Below are 19,449 nucleotides of genomic sequence, written 5' to 3' on the forward strand. Positions count from 1 at the left end.
TCCAGCAATCTCTCAAATGAGTGTTCTTCAGAGGGAAATAGCCAGAGAATGAGGAAGGGCTACCACTGACCATTGCACTGTGGAGGACGCACCCACCTACCTGCCCCACAAGGGAGAAACGCCCTGGCTACAAGGTGGGCTTCCTGGGCTTAGTCTCACACAAGCCCTGGACCTACCTGTGCCTGTTGCCCTGTTTCCGCTTGCTCAGCATTAGTGCTTCAAAAATGTTTGTTTCCTATGCACAGAAAAAGGCTCAATCTGACAGAAACCATTGAAATGTAAAATGAGAGACCGCGAAGTACATTTTTTTAACCTAATAAATCAGCATGCATAAGCAGGGACAATTCCCAATTTTCTAGTTATGAGGAGTTTCCCATGTAGTTGGAATGTGTGTATGTGTGTGTGTGGGTGTGTGTGGGGGGGTGATTGTTTTGCTGAAGCTGTGCTTGCAGAGCAAACAATCATTTTTACTTCGGTTGTATCTTTACTTGGAATAGAGGAGAAGAATTAATGATATTGCCGAGAGAGGCTAAGACCTCCCCCAGTCCCTACTGTGCATGGACAGCACATCAGGGTTATGTGTATATAGTACACATGCAGACACAGGTCCAGACACATGTAAGGGCTGGGGGCAGCAGTGGGCAAGTTGATGTTCCCCTACACAGGTAGCATTCTTAGCAGACAAAACCCTCTTGGAAAGAAATTTGGCTGTGCAGCTCAAGAGCAAAGGGAATGCTCACAGACTTTGACCCAGAGATAGTAGTTTCTGGACTCTCACCTAAACAAGTAATTCAAAATGCACGTTAATATGCACAAACAGTGAACAACTGCAAGCAATCTTTATGTCCTTCAAATAGAAAATGATTGCATATGACGTGTATATGAAATGGAAGAGTATGTAGCACTATGAAAATCAGTAGAAAGATTACATAGTAATTTGTAAAAATAAACATTTTGGTTTAAAAGAAAAAAGAATTTGTTTTTCATATTTAAAAGAAAAATTTATGCATACCATAAATATGTGAAATCATGTATACATACACACACAAAAAAGGAAATATACCAAAACCCAAAAATAAGTTCTTCTTATTGCCAGAATTTCTATGATATTGATATTACTCTTTATTTTAAAAATAAAAGAGTAGATACATTTTTACTGTGTTGAATATGTATTATGTAGTAGAATGATTAAAAGTCCTCCTTGTTTTTGTTGAATTTGTGGGCAGGAGAGGGTAGTGGAAAAAGCGTTGCATTGGGAAACAGCCCTCATAGCCCATTAAACTGTATGTTTTCTGATCTGTAAAAAATGAAGAGGTGGGGTTTGATGATCTCTAATCCCTCCTAAAAGTTTTAAAATTGCATGAATCTAAGAGGTCATGCAACATGGCAACTGACCCATACATACAGGCAAAAGGTACTATTGGAGTTCAGAGGTCTTTTTTTATCCTAGTATGGAAACAAATCTTACCACCACACTCTCCAGCTTAAAACCTTACAATGGCCCCCATTTGTTGTCTGAGTGAACCCAAACTGCTCAGCCCAAATGACAAAGCCTTTGGTGATTTGCCCCCAGTTTCTCTCTCCCGCCCTTTTCTGACCCAGTTCTACCTTAACTCCCAGCAGCAGCTGTCTGAGGTCAGCCACTTCCCCTCCCTGACTCTCCCTGGCCCACATGTTCTCTTCCTGACCACCCCACCTATTCACCCGGCCTTCTCCTGGTTAGACTCCACACCCTCAAGGCTGTTTGCTCTGTTTCCTGTATGAGTTTGAGACCAGCCTGAGCAAGAGTGAGACAAACCGCCAGTGGTGTGCGCCTGTAGTCCCAGCTACTCGGGAGGCTGAGGCAGGAGGATAACTTAAGCCCAGGAGTTGGAGGTTGCAGTGAGCTGTGATGATGCCATTGCCCTCTACCTGGAGCCACAGAGGGAGACTCTGTCTCAACAACAACAACAAAAAAGGAAACAAAGTACCTGGTGCTTATTCCTATGGTGGCATTTATCAAGTCAACCCACAGGTATTTCAATTTTCACCTTACTTGTCTGTAGAACTGAGCAGAGGGGAAACATCTTGAGACAAAGAGACTTGGGCTGCATCAAGGGAGGTCAATGTCTTAGTGACTAAATGAATACAGTCGTTTGGGGGAGGAGAGAGCGGTGTGATGTGATTGTTCCTCAAGCCACTTGAGACTGTGGCCATAGGTCACCTTTACAAGTCACAGCACCTTCAGGTGAGCACTCAGGGAAGGGAGTTGGGCTGAAGGAATTTGGCTTGCACATGATCTCACATGATCTCACTTGCATGTGGAATCCCAGTGATTCTTATGGGAAGCAGGTTAAGAATCTCTGATTAGGGAAGCATAGGCTTAAACAGCTGGAGGTATCTGCAATGTGTGTGTGTGTGGGGGGGGGTCCTCAGGAATAAAAATACGTCGCTCAGCGTGTCCTATCTATTCCCTTGCTGTACACAATTCTATTCTTCATATCCCAGACTCCTGCAGAGCACAGTTCTCAAATCTACAAGCATACATATTCATTCTGCTCTGGCAAGAGTAAAGATCAAGGGAGGAAAGTCCATTACAAAACCAGTAAGCAAATTATCTCTAGTTTCAGGGAAAACCTCTTGGCCAACTGTGGTAGGGAATTAACATTTCTTAAGACCCCTTCTATGTTAGGGGGCTGCACATAGGTTTTCTCATGAGAACTAGAGCATAATTGTACAAAGTAAGTCTTTGAAGTGACTCTTACTTTGGCTGGAACCAAAGTAAGATTTAGTTTAAGAACTTTAGGTCTGGCTAGAGTTGTGATCATCTTCAGGATGGGCCACTGACCCTGTGCCATGACTGGGACACGTAGCGTCTCAGCTGCTCTTTGATGGGAAAGTCAAGATTGTGCCTAGGTTCCTGGGTACCTGCAGACCAGGCTATTCTTGGGCAAAGCAGAATGGGGCCATCTCTGCTTCTTGTGGTATCTTCCTACTCCCTGGTCTTTTGTAAATGACAATGGTTGGCACAATGAAATAAGCAACTAAAGAAATACCTGGTAAAATGTTACTGGTCTCAAAGACAGTAATGCTTTCACCTACATTAAATTTATGAGTTCCCTGGAGAAGACCCTTAAGGAATGATCCTAAGATGGTAATCATTTTGGAATCCTTACATGGCAGATGGGAGACGTTTTTTAACAGCTTTATTGAGATATAATTTACATATTATAAAATCCATCCATTTCTCAATAGCCAAAACTTAGAAACTCAACTGCCTATCCCCTGATGAATGGATGAACAAAATGTGGTACATACACACAAGGAAATATTATTCAGCCTTAGAAAGGAAGAAAATTCTGAAGCACGCTACGATATGGATGAACCTTGAAGATACTATGCTAAGTGACATAAGCCAGACACTGTAAGACAAATGCTGTGTGATTCCACTCATTATGAGGCACCTAGCACAGTCAAAAATCATAGAAACAGAAAGTGCAATGCTGGTTGTCAGGGGCTGGGGGAGGGGAAAAGAGGAATTAGTGTTTAGTGGGTACAGAGTTTCAGTTTTGCAAGATGTAGAGTTCTGTGAATGGATGGTGGTGATGGTTGCACAACAATGTGAATGTACTTAATGCCACTCAACTGTACACATAAAAATGGTTAAGATGGTAAATTTTATGTTATGTGTATTTTACCACAATTTAAAAAACAGAAAAAAAAATCCCCCATTTTAAAATGTACAACTCAGTGATTTCTAGTATATTTATAGAGTTATACAACTATTGCCATAACCTAATTTTAGAACATTTTCATCATTTTGCCCTCCCTCCACCCCCAAAATCCTTCATACCCATGAGCAGTATCATGGGGGAGATACTTTTAACAGGCCATGGGTGTCTCGCCTTGTTTTTCCAGGACTTGACTCACACAGACTCTTAGAAGGGACCTCAAGCTCCTCAGATGAAGAAATTGAGGTTCAGAGAGGCAAAGTGTCTTGGCTAAAGGTCACACAACTAATTCGTGGCAGAGTCAGATCTTTTGAGCTCTTGTGAAGTTATTTTTCCCATTACAAAAATGCTGTGTCATTCACTTCCTTCCATTTGATGCTGACAATAGATTCCTGGTATCAAGAAGACATTACCCTTCCCTGCTGCGGACAGCTGGACTCCTTTCTACAGCCTCCTATCGCCTCCTCCTGAGCCGGGAAGCAGAGAGCAAAGAGAGGAGGGTGGAAAAATCTGCCACTCTGTTCAATAATGCTTCCTCATGCCCTAACTGTGTTACAGAGGCGTTTTACTGAGAATAATGTCTCAGCCTCTCTTAGAAAAGTAATTGGAAACCTAGGTACTTTTGAAAGACGTGGCCTTTTGTAGAGGTGGCAGTGGTATCTGGTAGCAAACAGCAACATCATGTGGCAGAAATGCCAAGGTCTTGGGCTGGCAGTGGGGGTCTTAACATTCCTGGCCCTAGGGCTATTGAAAAGCAGCAGAGGAAGCGTGAGTTGGTGCTTTGATTCGTCCTGCCATCTTATGCTTCTTGCTTTACTACTTACATAGCACTTAGGCCTGGCAGAGCCATGGGCAGGGGAGTCATTGATAAAGGATAGGGTGGGAGGACTAAATTTGTGAGTGAGAACCTTCAAAATATAATTGCTCCAATGTTCCTCCTGAACTCATCGGTTAGTTGCAATATTTCAACTGGCCTTATTTCCTGGAGGGCCGGGTGTGGTGGCTCACGCCTGTAATCCTAGCATTCTGGGAGACCCAGGCAAGGTGGGAGGATCACTTGAGCTCAAGAAGTTCAAGATCAGCCTGAGTAAGAGTGAGACCACGTCTGTACTAAAAATAGAAAAATTAGCTGGGTGTGGTGGCACGTGCCTGTAGTCCCAGCTACTCAGGAGGCAGAGGCAGGAGGATCACCTGAGCCCAGAAGTTTGAGGTTGCAGTAAGCTATGATGACGCCACTGCACTCTACCCAGGGCGACAGAGCAAGACTCTGTCTCATTAACAACAACAGCAAAAACAAACCAACAAACAAACAAAAAAAACCAAGGAAATTTATTTCCCGGAGGGCTGGTGGAGGGGTAGGGGACTTTGTGGCTGCTAAACATGAAGAATGAGCAACCAGATAACAGAGATCATGGAAAATCACCTAACTACAGACTCAGAAAGAGCTAGACAAAGTCCTGAGGCCTAATCCTGGTGAGATTTGGGGCCCTCTTCTCCTCTGCCCTTTGGTTTCTTTGGGAATTTGATCTGTCCTCCTCAGGGTGATCTAGGCTCCTAGGAGTGTTTGGAATTTCTTAGGCAGGCTACTCAAGAGACAGGTACTTTAAACCCCGACCTGTGAGTTTCTATTGGATGAGACAATCTGGCCTGGAGAGATTGCTATGGGGAATGACAAGGGCTTCCAGACAATGAGCTCCCTGAGGAGTGACTGGCTTATTCATTTTTAAACTTCTAGCGCCTAGCAGAGTGCCTGGCACATTTGTTTGCTGAATGAGAGAATGAGTAGTAACAGCATTATTATTTACAAAGTGATTTAGTTCCCTTACATGAACTCATCCTCACAACTGCCCCTACTTTAACCCTGGAAAGTAGGCAAGACTGTTTTCCAGATGAGGTCACAAAGCAGTAGGTTGGAGAGGTGGCTTTCAGACTCTAAATCTGTGGGCATTTGGATACAGGTGTCATATTGAGAATGCCCTTCCTAAAGTACTCTGCCAAAAGACTAAGAGAAATGTGAATAGGGATTCAGATGTCTACCCCAGATATAGGAACAAAACACAGAAGCCACAAATGTCCATCTGTATCGTCTCTCAATAATGGCATTATTTTCTGCTATCTGCTAACCACTGTAGGTGTATAGGTTTTCAATTACATTATTTGAGTTAAATAGAATTTAGGAGCTAGAAGGGTAAACTGGCAAATCCCCATGTAGTCTGTAGTAGCTAATTCCTGATATGGATTTGATATGATAACACAATTGTATCTAATACAGTGTTTGGCAATTTCAATTAAGTACATTGTAGCTTTATGGCTCTGGGTCTTCAAGAAACCCATGTTCAAACATTTTCACTGCTTAATGAGATCCTTGTTCCTGTTGAACTTCTGTGACCTTATTGGAAATCAATAATTGTTTCTGATCCTCAAAATGTAATGTTGAGGAGACCTAGATCAAATCGCTCTACAACATGCTTTGAGATTGCAGGATGTGGACAGCGTGCTGTTATTAAAATGAATGATTCTGCTTGGAGGCATACCATATTTTAGCTCCGTGTGCATATTGTGCATGAGGGAATCTATCTGTGCAGAATTATTTCCCCTCAACAATTCTCATGATAGCAGCTACCACCCCTGGTAGCAGGTATCACCTAACTCCTGGACAGCAGCTTGGCTAAAGCCAAGGAAGGGAGCTTTCCTTTCCTAGCAACTGTTGCCATGGGGGGGCGTGGCTTCGGAGTCAGAAAAGGACACGTTCGGCGGCCCCCTCCCCCCACGCGCGTAGACTACACTTCCCGTGATGCTCGAAGGTGGTCTCCGTAGTGACGCACTTGGTGTCCGCGGAGGGAGGACGGGGGCGGTGGCTGCTGGGGGGGTGCTCTCCCCGTGTCCCCTACTCTCACTCAGGCAGCCGCTGGCGCCGCCGCCGCCGCCATGTTGGTTTGAGAGACGATGACAGGAGGCGGCCGCGGCATGTGGGACTGAAAAAGTGCAAGAGGAGGAGAAACAAAGCTCTAAGAGGAAACTGTTCCCGGGCTGAGGAGAGGGAGGACCCGGCCTCTTCCGGGGACCAGCCGAAGTCGGCGTCGCCCGGAGCTCGCGAGGCCGGGGAGGGGAGGGGAAGGCGGAGACGGGGGAGGCGGAGGCAGAGAGGAGCGCCGCGGAGCTGGAGACGATGCGCCCCGACCCTCGCGGCTGCCCGGAGGCGCCCGCGGCCTGAGTCCCGAGCAGCCGTGGAATGTCCTGGCTGGCCCCGAGCCTCCCCGCGCCCGCCGCCCCCCGCTCAGTCTCTCCGTCCGGCGCTTTCGCTTCGGTTCCCAACTAGTTAAATGCCCTTGAGCGCGGGGTTCCGCGGCTCGGCTCTCAGCCCCGGCGGCGCGAGTTGAGCCGTTTCCTGGGCCGTCCGCGCGGGTCCCCAGCGTGCGGCTCCTCGGCGGGGTCGCCCGGCCGCTGCTCGGCCGCCACTCACGGCTCACGCGTCGATGTGTAGCTACATAGTTATCTGTGTACATGCACGCGGGGGCATTTTTCTCCAGCTTAATGAGGACTTGACTCGGGAGCGAGTGTGAATCACTGCCGGGGCTGGGAAAGGAGGAAGGCGGATTTAACCCCCTCCCACTCCGCTCCATGTCCGTGTGTCACTCGGCTTGGTCCACCTGGCGCGGCCGGTCCTGGGGTTGCTGCTGCTGCTGCTGCTGACGACGACGACGACGACGACGACGACGACAACGACTACGGGAGCTGCCGCTGCCGTCCCGGGAGTTTCCTCGCTCCGGCCATACAGCTTCTGGGGATTGTTCCTCTTCGCACCAGAACCTCGGCCAGGCCGGCACTTTGGCTCCGAAATAACTTATTTTTGGAGGGGCAAAAGCACATCACGAACGAATCAAAGTCGTGAAGGTTTATTTCTGTAGCTTGAAGACTTCTGCTCTTTTTTGTTTGTTGTGGGGTTTTTTTTTTTTTTTTTGGCGTAAACATCTGGGTATATATCAAGCGGCAAGATGTCCAGTAATGTCCCGGCGGATATGGTAAGCGAAGGCTAAGTTGTGACACGCTTTGATTTAATTGTGGTCTCCAATCTTATTTAATCAGAAGGGACGCAGGCATGGGGCGAAGGTTTGCTGGGGACTGTCGAAAGGCCACTGTGCTAGTAGATTTGGAGAAGTTGAACCTTCTGGTTTTTTCCTTTCAGAACTGCTTTTAATATGCGTTTTCTCATTTAGTTGTGTTTTCTAAACCATTGAAGACAGTGGAGAAGTAGGTAAATGTAGCAAGGTAGCTTAAAGTGGAGAAAATATCTCCCTCTTTGCTAGAAGCCTCTGAACACTTACTTGTATTTTAACGCTTCTGAAAGCGTCAGTGACAGTGGGCAGAGCTGAGGACGGGTGTCCGTAACGAGAGACATAGGTGGACACGGAAACGGGAATCTTGCTCTGTGACACAGACGAGATCATTAATGCGGTAGGGACAAACTTGATATGTTACAAGAACAGGGATGCACATCTCTTCAAGAAAAAGTATACTAGAATTTGCAGTGAGCGTTTTGAAATGTCTGGGTGAATACGTATGGCAACAGAAACATTAAGATGCTTTGGAATTTTCACAGATCTAGGCTGGCCGTGTATTTGTACTTTTTATGAATATTCCAGGGCTTTTTAGTACCAAATATTTAGTAGATATATCTTAGACTTTTAAAAGGTAATGAAACATTATTGAGCCCTCAGCACTGAGTGTGGAGAACTTGAAACAAAAAGTACTCTTGTTTATTGACGCTTTTTGTTTATAAAGGTTACGGTTGAGTCAGTTGCCTAACAGTAACAGTAACCTTACAGTGCTGGAGGGTGGGTTTGTGTGAGTTCGAAATTACATTTTCCAGTGCTAGGGACAAACATAAGGCAACTAAAAGGAGGGTGAATAATCTTGTTTATGGAAGAATTGTGGTTAATGTAGTTATGCTCACTTATATTAAGTTAACATTTGAGTGTTTCTATATTCCAGTAGAAAAAAAAATTGAACTTTGCTGATGATTAAATTTTAAAATGTCAGATACTGCTACAGGAGCAAACCTCATTTACAGATTTTAAAACAAGAAAAATTAAATGACTCTAAGCGGCTTGTTTTGACCTTGATTTAGAGATATTTTACTTATGTTTAATTTACCATTTAATGCACTATTTAAATGCAAAAGAACCACTGTTTTCTGTCTCTTGGGTGGCCACAGCAACCTTACACTCTCCTTCCTGAGACTTAAAACTCAGTGCATTGTCCTTTTAGTTCTCCCTTCCCTCCTGCTGTGTACACATGAGAATAGTCTCCTGCCTGGTTAAGGATGGCTGAACAAGGTTTCCCCTACGCCACTCTTGAAGTCTCGGGGAGAGGTCTCTAGACAGAGCTGGGAAATGCTATTTCCCTGGTTCAATGAGGGATCTGTGGGCTCAGAGCCTCCAGCAAAGATTTGCTCTCTCCAAAGCCTCCATTTTATATCATCAAGCACAGTGTAAGATATGTTCATCCTAAGTACCATTTATTCTGTAACAGAAGTTGTAATGAAATAGATTTGTGTCGTGAAAGCAGTGCCACTACTTTCTTTAGGTCCAATGAAGAAGAAAAGCTGGAATGTGCGTAGCATCAGTCACAAATTGAGATGAATTGGGGAATACTGTTTCCAAGTCAGAGAGACAGAGAGGGTTTGGAAGCTGATATTAGGATCAGGGGACTGGGAAGTAGGGGCAGGGTTTATTAATAGCTGCAATTATAAAATATAACTATCTGTTTTAGACTCTATGTTAAGGCCTTGATGATTCTGTGGTGCTTTGAGATCGCTTGATTAAAGGTGATATGCAAGGGCAAATCAGTATTATGTAATAAATATATAATGTCCTGATGATGCTATTTCAGAGTGTGTACTAAGGTATAGCACAGGTTAGATTGTTCTGAATATTATGTCTTATTTTCTAGCTGTTTAAACTGGTTTGGAGGTTAAGATTTTTTTCTTTGTTAAAGCCTTTTAAACCTTCATTTGCTATTACTTACCCTTGCATTTTTGCTTAAGAAGTGCCTTCATTTGGTATGTGCCTAGAATTCTCAACTTTTTGAAATATAACGTGATAAATATTAGTTAGAAGTTGTTGATTAAATACTTCATATTTATTAAACTCTTCATGCCAATAATTGACAGTTGATTTTAGTTTACATTCATGACTTAAAAGTGAGAACAATTTACCACTCTTTGAATCTTGAAAAGCCCATCTCACCACTCCCACATCTTTCCACAAACTAACATTTCTCTTGCAGCATGAGTCTAAATTGATCAGGATATGTACTGTTGCAATCCTCTAAACTTGCAAGTATGAGTACATGCATTTTGCTAGGTGCAGCAAAATGTTAAGCTTTCTAAGTGTTGACAGTAAGTGCCATTTAGAAACAAATGTTACACTCTTTTACATTTTAATGGTGTTTGTCAGTTGTATAGGAAAACCTATTTGGGAAATGGGGTGTGTGTGGGGGGGGGGTGAAGTTATGACCCCTGTAATGATTTCATTAGAGATAATTTATTCTTGAGCTACAGTAATTGCTAAATCAATTGATGTTTTTGGTAAAGTCTATGGCTATGATTATGACTCACTTTAAAATCGATTTTTTAGCATTGGTTTTTGTTTTGTAAATAGAACTCACATTTAAAATTTATTTTTAAACATTCAATAAATTTTTGTGTTTCCCATTAAGGAGTCTCTTTATAATCCAAACTTAGTCAATTTTTTGGAGGGGAGAGAGGCACCCCTAGTGAATAGTTTAGCTGTTCTCTTTAGAAGAATAATTTGCAGTTGGTTCTTTTATTACATTCTATAATATATATGTCCTATAAATATAAATGTGTTTACATGAAATATTGTTTTTTCTTTTGCTAAGAGTGATTGAACTAGATTTACTAACATCTCAGGGTAGTCACTTATTTGTGAAAAAAGTCTGAAAATATCTAAGTAGAATATCATTATAAGACATTGTATTTAAATGATTCATTTCCTTTATTTTTCAGCCAAGATCATAGTTCATGATGGAGCAATATTCATTGTTTAATCGCAGCATGATTTGCATTAACAACTGTAGATATTTACTCTCTATGTCAGTAATAAAGACTGCGTAGCAGTAGTAATTTTGCTTTCTGGATTGAGAAAGTTATACATTCCTGTATATATAAAAGTATTATATACAACATTTGGGCTACTCTTTAGAGCTTTGGACTGAAATTATACTTTATGATATCTATTAAATTGAAAACTCTACCTAAGAGAGAAATTGGTAGTGTGAGAATAATGGCAAAGCAGTTTTGGTATTGGAAACATTTTCATTGATGAAACAGTTAAAGGAAAGCCCTGTGTCTTTAAAAACTGTTAATGTAGAAAGTATAGCAGATGTAAACAGTTTTTAGTCAGGAGTTGAATGAGATAATGACGATTCAAGTTTTTTCAGTACATTTTATGTGCTTCATATTGTAATTTTTGTTATGTTACTTCCATTCATGGAAGAATTATTTGGAGCCCTCTTGTGGACAGGAAATTACTAAAATAAATTTCCTTTCGAAGTGAACTTTTTCACTTTTCCAACTTAAAGTAAAATGACAGATGTAGAATATACCAGGGAAAAATGCCATGCTAGAAAAAGGTCCAGAGGATAGAAAATTTTTAACATTGAGAAAACTATACCGAGATTTAATGCCAAAGGATTTTCTCTCTTATAGCTCCTTTTTAATTTTCTTTTTCTTGCTAGACTCTTATTTCAGGTCTAAGTTGGGAGGTTTTATGAAGCTCCCAACTACTGTTTACATGTGTGTGTGACTTTATGAATAGCTTAATAAATAATATATCTCTCATTGAATGTTTCTCTAAATTGTTTTATTTGTGTTTTATATGTGGTTTTTGAATTAGATATTTTTATTAAGAAAACAAATGACAAATTATTTCCCTCAGCTTTGAATGCCTTCTCCTTTCTAGCTGAATCCTACCATCACTCATGACTCTGAAACAGTCTGTAGTTCATTCCAGCCCTCAGTGATCTTTCCTTCTTATGAACCGTTTTCCTTAGTGCTTTTGACATTCTTCTTAGATATCTAATTTATATGGATATATGTATCTTATATTTATTCTATCGCCCATGTTCTTAAAACAGAATAGGCATTAAAAAACTATTGAGTGACTTTCTTGACTCATGAGGCTTTACTTTCTGTTATTTATGGAAAAAGTAAATATTACATACTAATAGTGGAGTTAAATATGAAGTCTATGATGTCTATTTATGCTGTCATTTTGAATATGAAAAGTATAGTTGTAATATTAAAGTTTGAATTTACTTTAAATTAGTGAATAAAGTACTGATGGCTCTATTCATTTTCATAATATGAAACAGTAAATGTGTTTTAGGAGACTGAAACATATATTTCTTAAATATGCCTTTTTGATTTTCAAACTTCTCTCATGGGGAAAAAAATTGAAAGCGACTGTAGAATTGATGGTAACTTGGAAAGCCTGGGTAATAAGTCATTCTAAATTAGTCGATTTTCTGAATACAATTTTGGATTACTATTGTATTTGCTTAATTGGAATATACTATGTATAATTTAACTTTTTTTTTTTTTTTGGTGACTTAGAGCCACAATTTGAGTAATACTGATTCCAGTCAATGTTTATTGGATACCTGTCTAATATAGTATTATTATTATTCTATTAGCCACAACTGTAATACCCTCAGCACCTAATATAGATTGTGAGGCCTTATGCCCCTTCATTAGATCAGTAATTTTCAAAGTGAGGTGAGGTGAGGTGAGTCAGTTTTGGGATGTGAGAATTAAAATAGGAGAAAGTCTCTTTGTTTATTTTGTGTCCCAAAAGGGGGAGGAATTGATCTTTTGTATTAATGTTAATACTGTGTGGATTGGCTCTGAGGTTTTCCTAGGTCCACATTCAGGTGGTCACAGTGAGTGTGGTTTGCTGAGGGAAGATGTTGGAATTCTGTAATGTACATGCCAACAGCAGCACCATGAGTTTCTCACTGTTTTTAGTTTTTCTGTTACAGTGTATAGTTACTTTTAAAAATACTTTTTAACAGAAGAATCTGTGATACTTTGTATTGAGATGGAAAACAAATGTTTACTGTCAGCATATTTAAAAGAGTTGTAAAATTCAAAGATGAATTATATATTTTTATTACAAAAGATGAGAATCTATATCCTGATCTTTTCCCATGATGGCAAGTAGCTATTAATATTAATAGTATGCCACCTAGCAGATATTTTTGAGGGAAAAGAAACCCACTAAGTTGTCACATCAAGGCAAAATTGACACTGTAAACAGTAAGCGTGAAAGTACCTGTTTTTTGGAAGAAACTGTTATGGAGAGAACATTTTGAAAGCATGTTTAGATATTTCCAATCTGTTGAAAAATCTTCCTTATAAAGCATTTCAGTGGACTTTGGATCCATGCATTGGAAACACAAAAAGCCAAACGTTTTATTTAGTTTGTAAAAGTATCTGGCTGACATCAGGAAAAATAAAATTTTAACAACATTGGCATTAGGTAGCTAACTTTTGACAAAAACTTTTGCATATTCGGTGATAGAATGGAAAAGTAATGTAATATTTAGTAAGTGATACATTCTTTATAGATCTATACATCTTTGTGAGCTAGGTTTTTCAGTTACGACTTATGACAGCTCTTTAAACCAAGTGTCAAAATACATTGAACTTCATAAACTGGGAAACCAAGATTTTAAAACATAAAGAGGCATATTCAATAACAGTGCTCTCACTTAACATAATGTTAATAGTATTTTTAGTGATTGCAAGATTAAAACAAATTAGTATTTAAAATAGTTAATATTTAATTTAAAACAAAAAGGAAAATAATTCTATTTTTTAACTTCTGTTTTTAGTATATGTTTTAAAATATACATATGTGCAGTATAGATTTATAAATGAACACACATATACTGGAAGTATGTGCTTAAGTATTTTATTGTTGAGATGTTCAATCAAAAAGATTTAGAAGCCACTGCAATAGGTGACTTTAGATTTCTGAGCGTTTTAACTGCTTGTGTTTGATATTTACAGGTTTTTTTCTCTTCTGTCTTGTTGAGCAGCTATTTCTTCCTGTGGTCAATATGCCTACCTATCTCTCTCTTGAACTATTTACAGTTGCTGATTCTAATTTGCTATTGATGTAGAAAACAGATTTCTAAAGTTTATTAAAACAATATGTGTTAAAAATGAGCAAATGGTGTCTGAATAGGATTATCATGAATTACCCTACAGTAAAGTGCATTATCTTTATTTCATGGACTTGATCATATCTGTTTTAATTACTTAGAGTTCTGTTCATTTGGGGGAGCTTATTTTCTGGCTCTTAGCTGTGCTTTGTAGAGATGTAGATTCTTGATAGTGGAGAACTAGGTAGATGATTAAAAGTATAAAATTATATGTGTAGCTTTACTTTGTACCCGCAGAGGAAACTAATGTTTGTTGTGTATTTGCTATTTATCAGGCAGATGGTTGGCATTTTACATTGTAACATTTCATTTAATCCTCACAATGACCCTGGATAAATATAGTTGTTGTATAAAGAAACTTTTAATGCTCACCAAGTGAAGACCACCAGGAATACATCTTGTAGTGAAACAAGTTAGGTTAATTGGGTTGCTGCAAGGAAGAAGAGCACATGCCTGAGGAACCCTGCAGTCTCAGTAAGAGGGAATGGGAGGAGTTCTCAGTAGGGTTTGGCCTGTGCTGAATGATTCTAATGAGAGAGAGGGGGAAGTGGGGACTCCTGGATTGAATGCTATCATGTGTCTAGTGGTTGTGGGTTAGTAATTGGGTCTCTCAGCAGTCTTTGTTTTGGAGGCAGGAGATATAAAGGAGACTGGGGAAGTCAGTCAGTGATGAGAAAGTGGTAATCACAGAATGAGAGATTGTTGGTCATTTTGAAGCTGTAGTGTGGCCTTGAGAGAAACTTTGTTACCTGTTGTTGGTCTTCTGTTGGCCTTGTCTGTGTCTTTCAGACATCACAGTCTATCAACAGAGCTCATTTTTACTTTCTCACAGCCTAGGGTTAGGAGAGGATAAGGAACTTGTTTGAGGCCGTGTAGCTGGGAAGAAGTTGGGCCAGGATAGAAATTTGGGTCTGATGGTACATCCTGCACCCTTCTCCCTACCATACTTGAGCAAACACTGCTAAATCCCTCAGGCACATTTTCCTGAACAGGGTGCCTCAAATTCCTTCCCAACATTTTGCTCCAGGCAGCCACTGCTGATTGGCCTGAGCCAGCATGGTAGGTAGAAATGAAACCTGTTTTATACATCTTTGTAATATACTGTGTAACTTCTGGTTTGACTGATTTTAATGAAGATTGTTTTAGTAATTGCTAAAATTAAAGGGAGTGTTCTTTAAACTAGGAGTTTTGAGTCCTCTTTTGTATATATTTGTTATACAATATAATTTCCCTATAAAATAACAATTTGAGTGCTTTTTATATGTAACAAATAGATTGATTTGTAAAGGATTTAGTGCTTTCAGGGCATTTTGTTTTGGTCTTCATACTTTAACTGCTTATATATGATGCAGATGCAGATTCTCTATTGATTGTTTCAAATCTAGTAGCATTTTTTATGATCTAAGTAAAATATATATGTGGGCAATTTTCTTACTAGATTTTGAGAAGAAAATGTTCTTTGTACTGAAGAAAATTGTTGAAGTTTGGCATTCTGTTTTTTGTTTATATAGTTAAGATGGCAATTCATTGTGTCTAGACAAAATGTTCTCATGATATATGTTTTCCTTTACTTTCATATAAAATTGGCCTAGAAATATTCCTGCTTTTGTGTCTTCCTTTTTCATTTAGTCACATTTCATGAACATTTATCTATACAAATAAATTTAGAACCACAGTATAATTTTGAATGTAATAGATATTCCTAAACCCAACTCTGTGCCTTGTGTGATTATTCCCTTAGGATAAAACTCTTAGGAATGTAGTTGCTGTGGCAAAAGATACGTGTTAATTTTGGGGGGTCAGGGGGGGAGAAGGTACATATTTCCTAATTTTAATAGTATCTTTGAATTTCTGGGTATACCTTGCTTTTTCATTATGCATTATTCTTTTAATATGATAGATAATACTTAATTTGGAATGTTTGTAATTTTGTTCATGAAAAAAGACTATCAATTTAAATTTCCCATAAAATCTTTGATAGATTTAAGTATCAGTGTTACACTGCCCCTATAAAATGAGCTGGGAAATGTTTTTTAATTCTATGAAAGAGTTTGTGAAGGTTGAGTTTATTTCATCCATAAATGTTTCAAAGAATTCACTGGTGAAACCATTTGGAGTTTTCTTGTGGAGATTATTGATTGTATTTCTTTAATACATGTAAGACTATTCACATTTTGTATTTATCAATTTTTACAAGTTTTGCTTTTTAAGGGATTTGTCCATTTCATCTAAATTTTCCAGTTTGGGTTAAGGATTTTTGCATAAACTTGTATTAGTGTTTTGATATTTTTAGTATCTGTAATTATATCTGCTTCTTAAATCTGCTTGTTGGTAACTTGTGCCTCTTTATCTCATTCAGTCTTTTTAAAGATCCAATTTTCAGCTTTAAAATATTTTTTACTTTCTATTGATTTCTGCTTTTACCTTTATTTGTTTCCTTCTACTTAAAAGAAATGTAACTTGATGTTTTTGTTTGTTTGTTTGTTTTTTTGAGACAGAGTCTTGTCTCCCAGGCTAGAGAAATTGCAGTGGTGTCATCATAGCTCACTGCAACCTCAAACTCCTGGGCTCAAAGATCTTCCTGGCCCTGTCTGCCAAAGTGCTAGGATTAGAGGTGTGAACCACTGTGCCTGGCCCAATTTGCTTTTCTTTTTTAAGATTCTTGGGATGGGTACTTAAGTCATTAATTATCAGCCTTTCTTATTTATATATGTATGTACTCAGAAATGGGATTTTGCTGTGTTGCCTAGGCAGATCTCAACTCCTGGGCTCAAGCATTCCTCCCGCCTCAGTTTCGGGAATAGCTGGGGCTACAGGCATACCATGCCCAGCTCCCTTTTTCTTTTTTAATTTTTAATTTTTTAATGTATACATTTATATCTATGAAATTTCCCTGCTAATACAACTTTAGCTGAATCTCACAAGTTTGATTTATATTATTTTTGTTATTAAATTGAAAACATTTTAAAATTTCCATTGTGGTTTCTTCTTTGACCCATGGGTTATTTAGAAGTGGTATATTGCTTAGTATCTGAGCATTTGGGGATTTTCTGGCTATATTTTTACTATTGATATCTAGTTTATTACTGTTGTGGTCTGGGACCATTCTTTCTATGATTACAGTTGTGGGTAACTTGTTGACACTTGCTTTGTGGTCAATTTTAGAAAATTGAGCACAGTGTGCCATATATAGCAATGAAGTTTATTAATCAGGTTCAATCTACTATAACACTATGGACTTTTTTTATCACTCAGTTGACAAAAATTATGTTAAAATCTCCAAGTGTGTGAGGATTTGTCTATGGTTTTAGCTCTCTCAAATTTCACCTTATATATTTTGCTGCTAAGTTATTAGCTGCAAAGAGATTTGTGATTGCTGTATCTTCCTGTTGGATTGATCATTTTATCATCTTTATCTCTAGTAATATCTTTTACTGTAAAGTCTGTTATTTTGGATGTTAGTATAGCTTTCTTTTGGCTTCTCTTTCCATCTTAATCCTTTAACCTTTTCTTTGTCCTTATACTTACGATGAATCTTTTTAAACATCATATACTTGGGTCTCATTTTTTTACTAAGCTTGATAATATCTGTTGTTTTACATTTAATGTAATTACAGTACTACATAATTTGGGTTTAAATTTACCATTTTGATATTAGTTTTCTACTTCTACCATCAGTCCTTTATAACTTTTCCCTTCTATTTCTTGCTTTTTTTTTTTGGATTAATCAAACATTTATTCCAACCCCCTTAGCTTGTTGCTTGTTTGTTGTTATAAATTATTATCTTCTCTGGTTAACCTAGTGATTACAATATACATCTATGGCTTTATTGAGTCTGTTGGAAATCACTGTCTTTATCATTTCCAGAGAAATGGAAGGGCCGTACAACACTTTAATTCCATTTACCTCTCTTCCAGTCTTGGTTTTATTTTAAACCCCAAAGACGTCATTATTATTTTTGTTGAAATAATAGTAGTAATAAGAATAATGCTGTTGTGGTTAAAATAATCATTACTCATTTCAGTTTGTCCTCACATTTACCCTTCTGGAGCCTATTTCTTTCTATTTGAGGTCTTTATTTCTTTATGTATGTCTTTATTTCATTCTGTTTGATTGTATTTGCATCTGAATAATTTTCCTTTTGTTCAAGGAACTCCCTTTAGTATTACTTTTTGTACAAGTCTTCTGGTAATGAATTGTTTTTGTTTGCCTGAAAATTTGTTTATTTTACCTTCATTTTTAAAGGGTCTCTACTTTCAGCCTTGAGCACCTTCAACATGTTATTTTATCATCTTCTGGCTTCCACTGTTTATGTTAAGTCAGCCTTTGGTTTTATTGTTGTTCATTTGAAGTTAATATGTTTTCCTTTGGATATATTTAAGATTTTATCTTGTCTTGGTTTTTCAGCAGTTTTACCATGATATGCTTATATGTAGCTTTTTTTTTTTTTTTTTTTTTTTTTTTTAATTATTCTGCATGGAGTTTGCAGAGTTTCTTCAGTCTATCTTTGGCTTGCTGTCTTACTCACTTTGGAATTTTCTTAGCTAATGTTGTATTCTATTCAATTTTCCCCTTTCTTTATGGGACTACAGTTATGTGTATGTTAGGTCATTTCACTCTTTGTATTCTTTTTTTCCCTTTCTGTCAGTTTGGAGATTTTTTACTAATCCATTTTCAAGTTCACTTATATCTTCTCTGTCCAGTATCCAATTATACCCAATTATTGAGTTCTTAATTTTTGTGTTTTTAGTACTAAAATTTATGTAGATTCAAGTTCTTGTGGTGTTTTCATATGTTTTCTTGAGTGTGTTAATTACTACAAAATTCCTGTCTGACTCTAATACTTACATGTCCTGTGAGGCTATTTTTATTGTCTAGTTTTTGATCATTTGATCTTTTTTACTTGGATGTCTGGTAATGTTTTGTTAACATTGTGATGAAAAATTCTTGAGGATCTAGGGCTGGGTGCGGTGTCTCATGCCTGTAATCCTGGCACTCTGGGAGAACGAGGCGGGCAGATGGTTTGAGCTCAGGAGATTGAGACCAGCCAGAGCAAGAGCGAGACCCAGTCTCTACTAAAAAAACACAAAGAAATTAGCTGGACAACTAAAAATATGTAGAAAAAATTAGCCAGGCACGGTGGCACATGCCTGTAGTCCTAGCTATTTGGGAGGCTGAGGCAGAAGGATTGCTTGAGCCCAGGAGTTTGAGGTTGCTGTGAGCTAGGCTGATGCCATGGCATTCTAGCCCAGGCAATAGAGTGAGACTCTGTCTCAAAAAAAAAAAAAAAAGAAAGAAAAGAAAAATTATTGAGGATCTAAATGATAGTTATCTTTCTCCACATAGGATTTAATATTCTCTGGGAGGCAGTTAGAAAACATTGGTGACTTTGATTCATCAGTGATTGATATGGCATGAGGTTGAATAAAGGGCAGTCAGGAAATTCTAGTAGCCTCACTCTTGGTGCAAAGCCCTACTAAGGTTTCA

The 19,449-nt window shown here is 38.7% G+C and overlaps 1 protein-coding gene across 1 annotated transcript in view; it reads left to right on the forward strand.

The window, feature by feature from the left end:
- The first annotated feature begins 6,704 nt into the window (after positions 1-6,704).
- UBL3 (ubiquitin like 3) overlaps positions 6,705-19,449 on the forward strand; it is a 54,432-nt gene continuing 41,687 nt past the window's right edge. Inside the window, exon 1 of the mRNA XM_069467392.1 lies at positions 6,705-7,732. Within this exon, the coding sequence (XP_069323493.1) occupies positions 7,706-7,732 (27 nt within the window). The 5' untranslated portion in view covers positions 6,705-7,705. The remainder of the gene's footprint in view (positions 7,733-19,449) is intronic.

The sequence above is a fragment of the Eulemur rufifrons genome, chromosome 4 (genome assembly GCF_041146395.1).
Source record: "Eulemur rufifrons isolate Redbay chromosome 4, OSU_ERuf_1, whole genome shotgun sequence".
Lineage (NCBI taxonomy): Eukaryota > Metazoa > Chordata > Mammalia > Primates > Lemuridae > Eulemur > Eulemur rufifrons.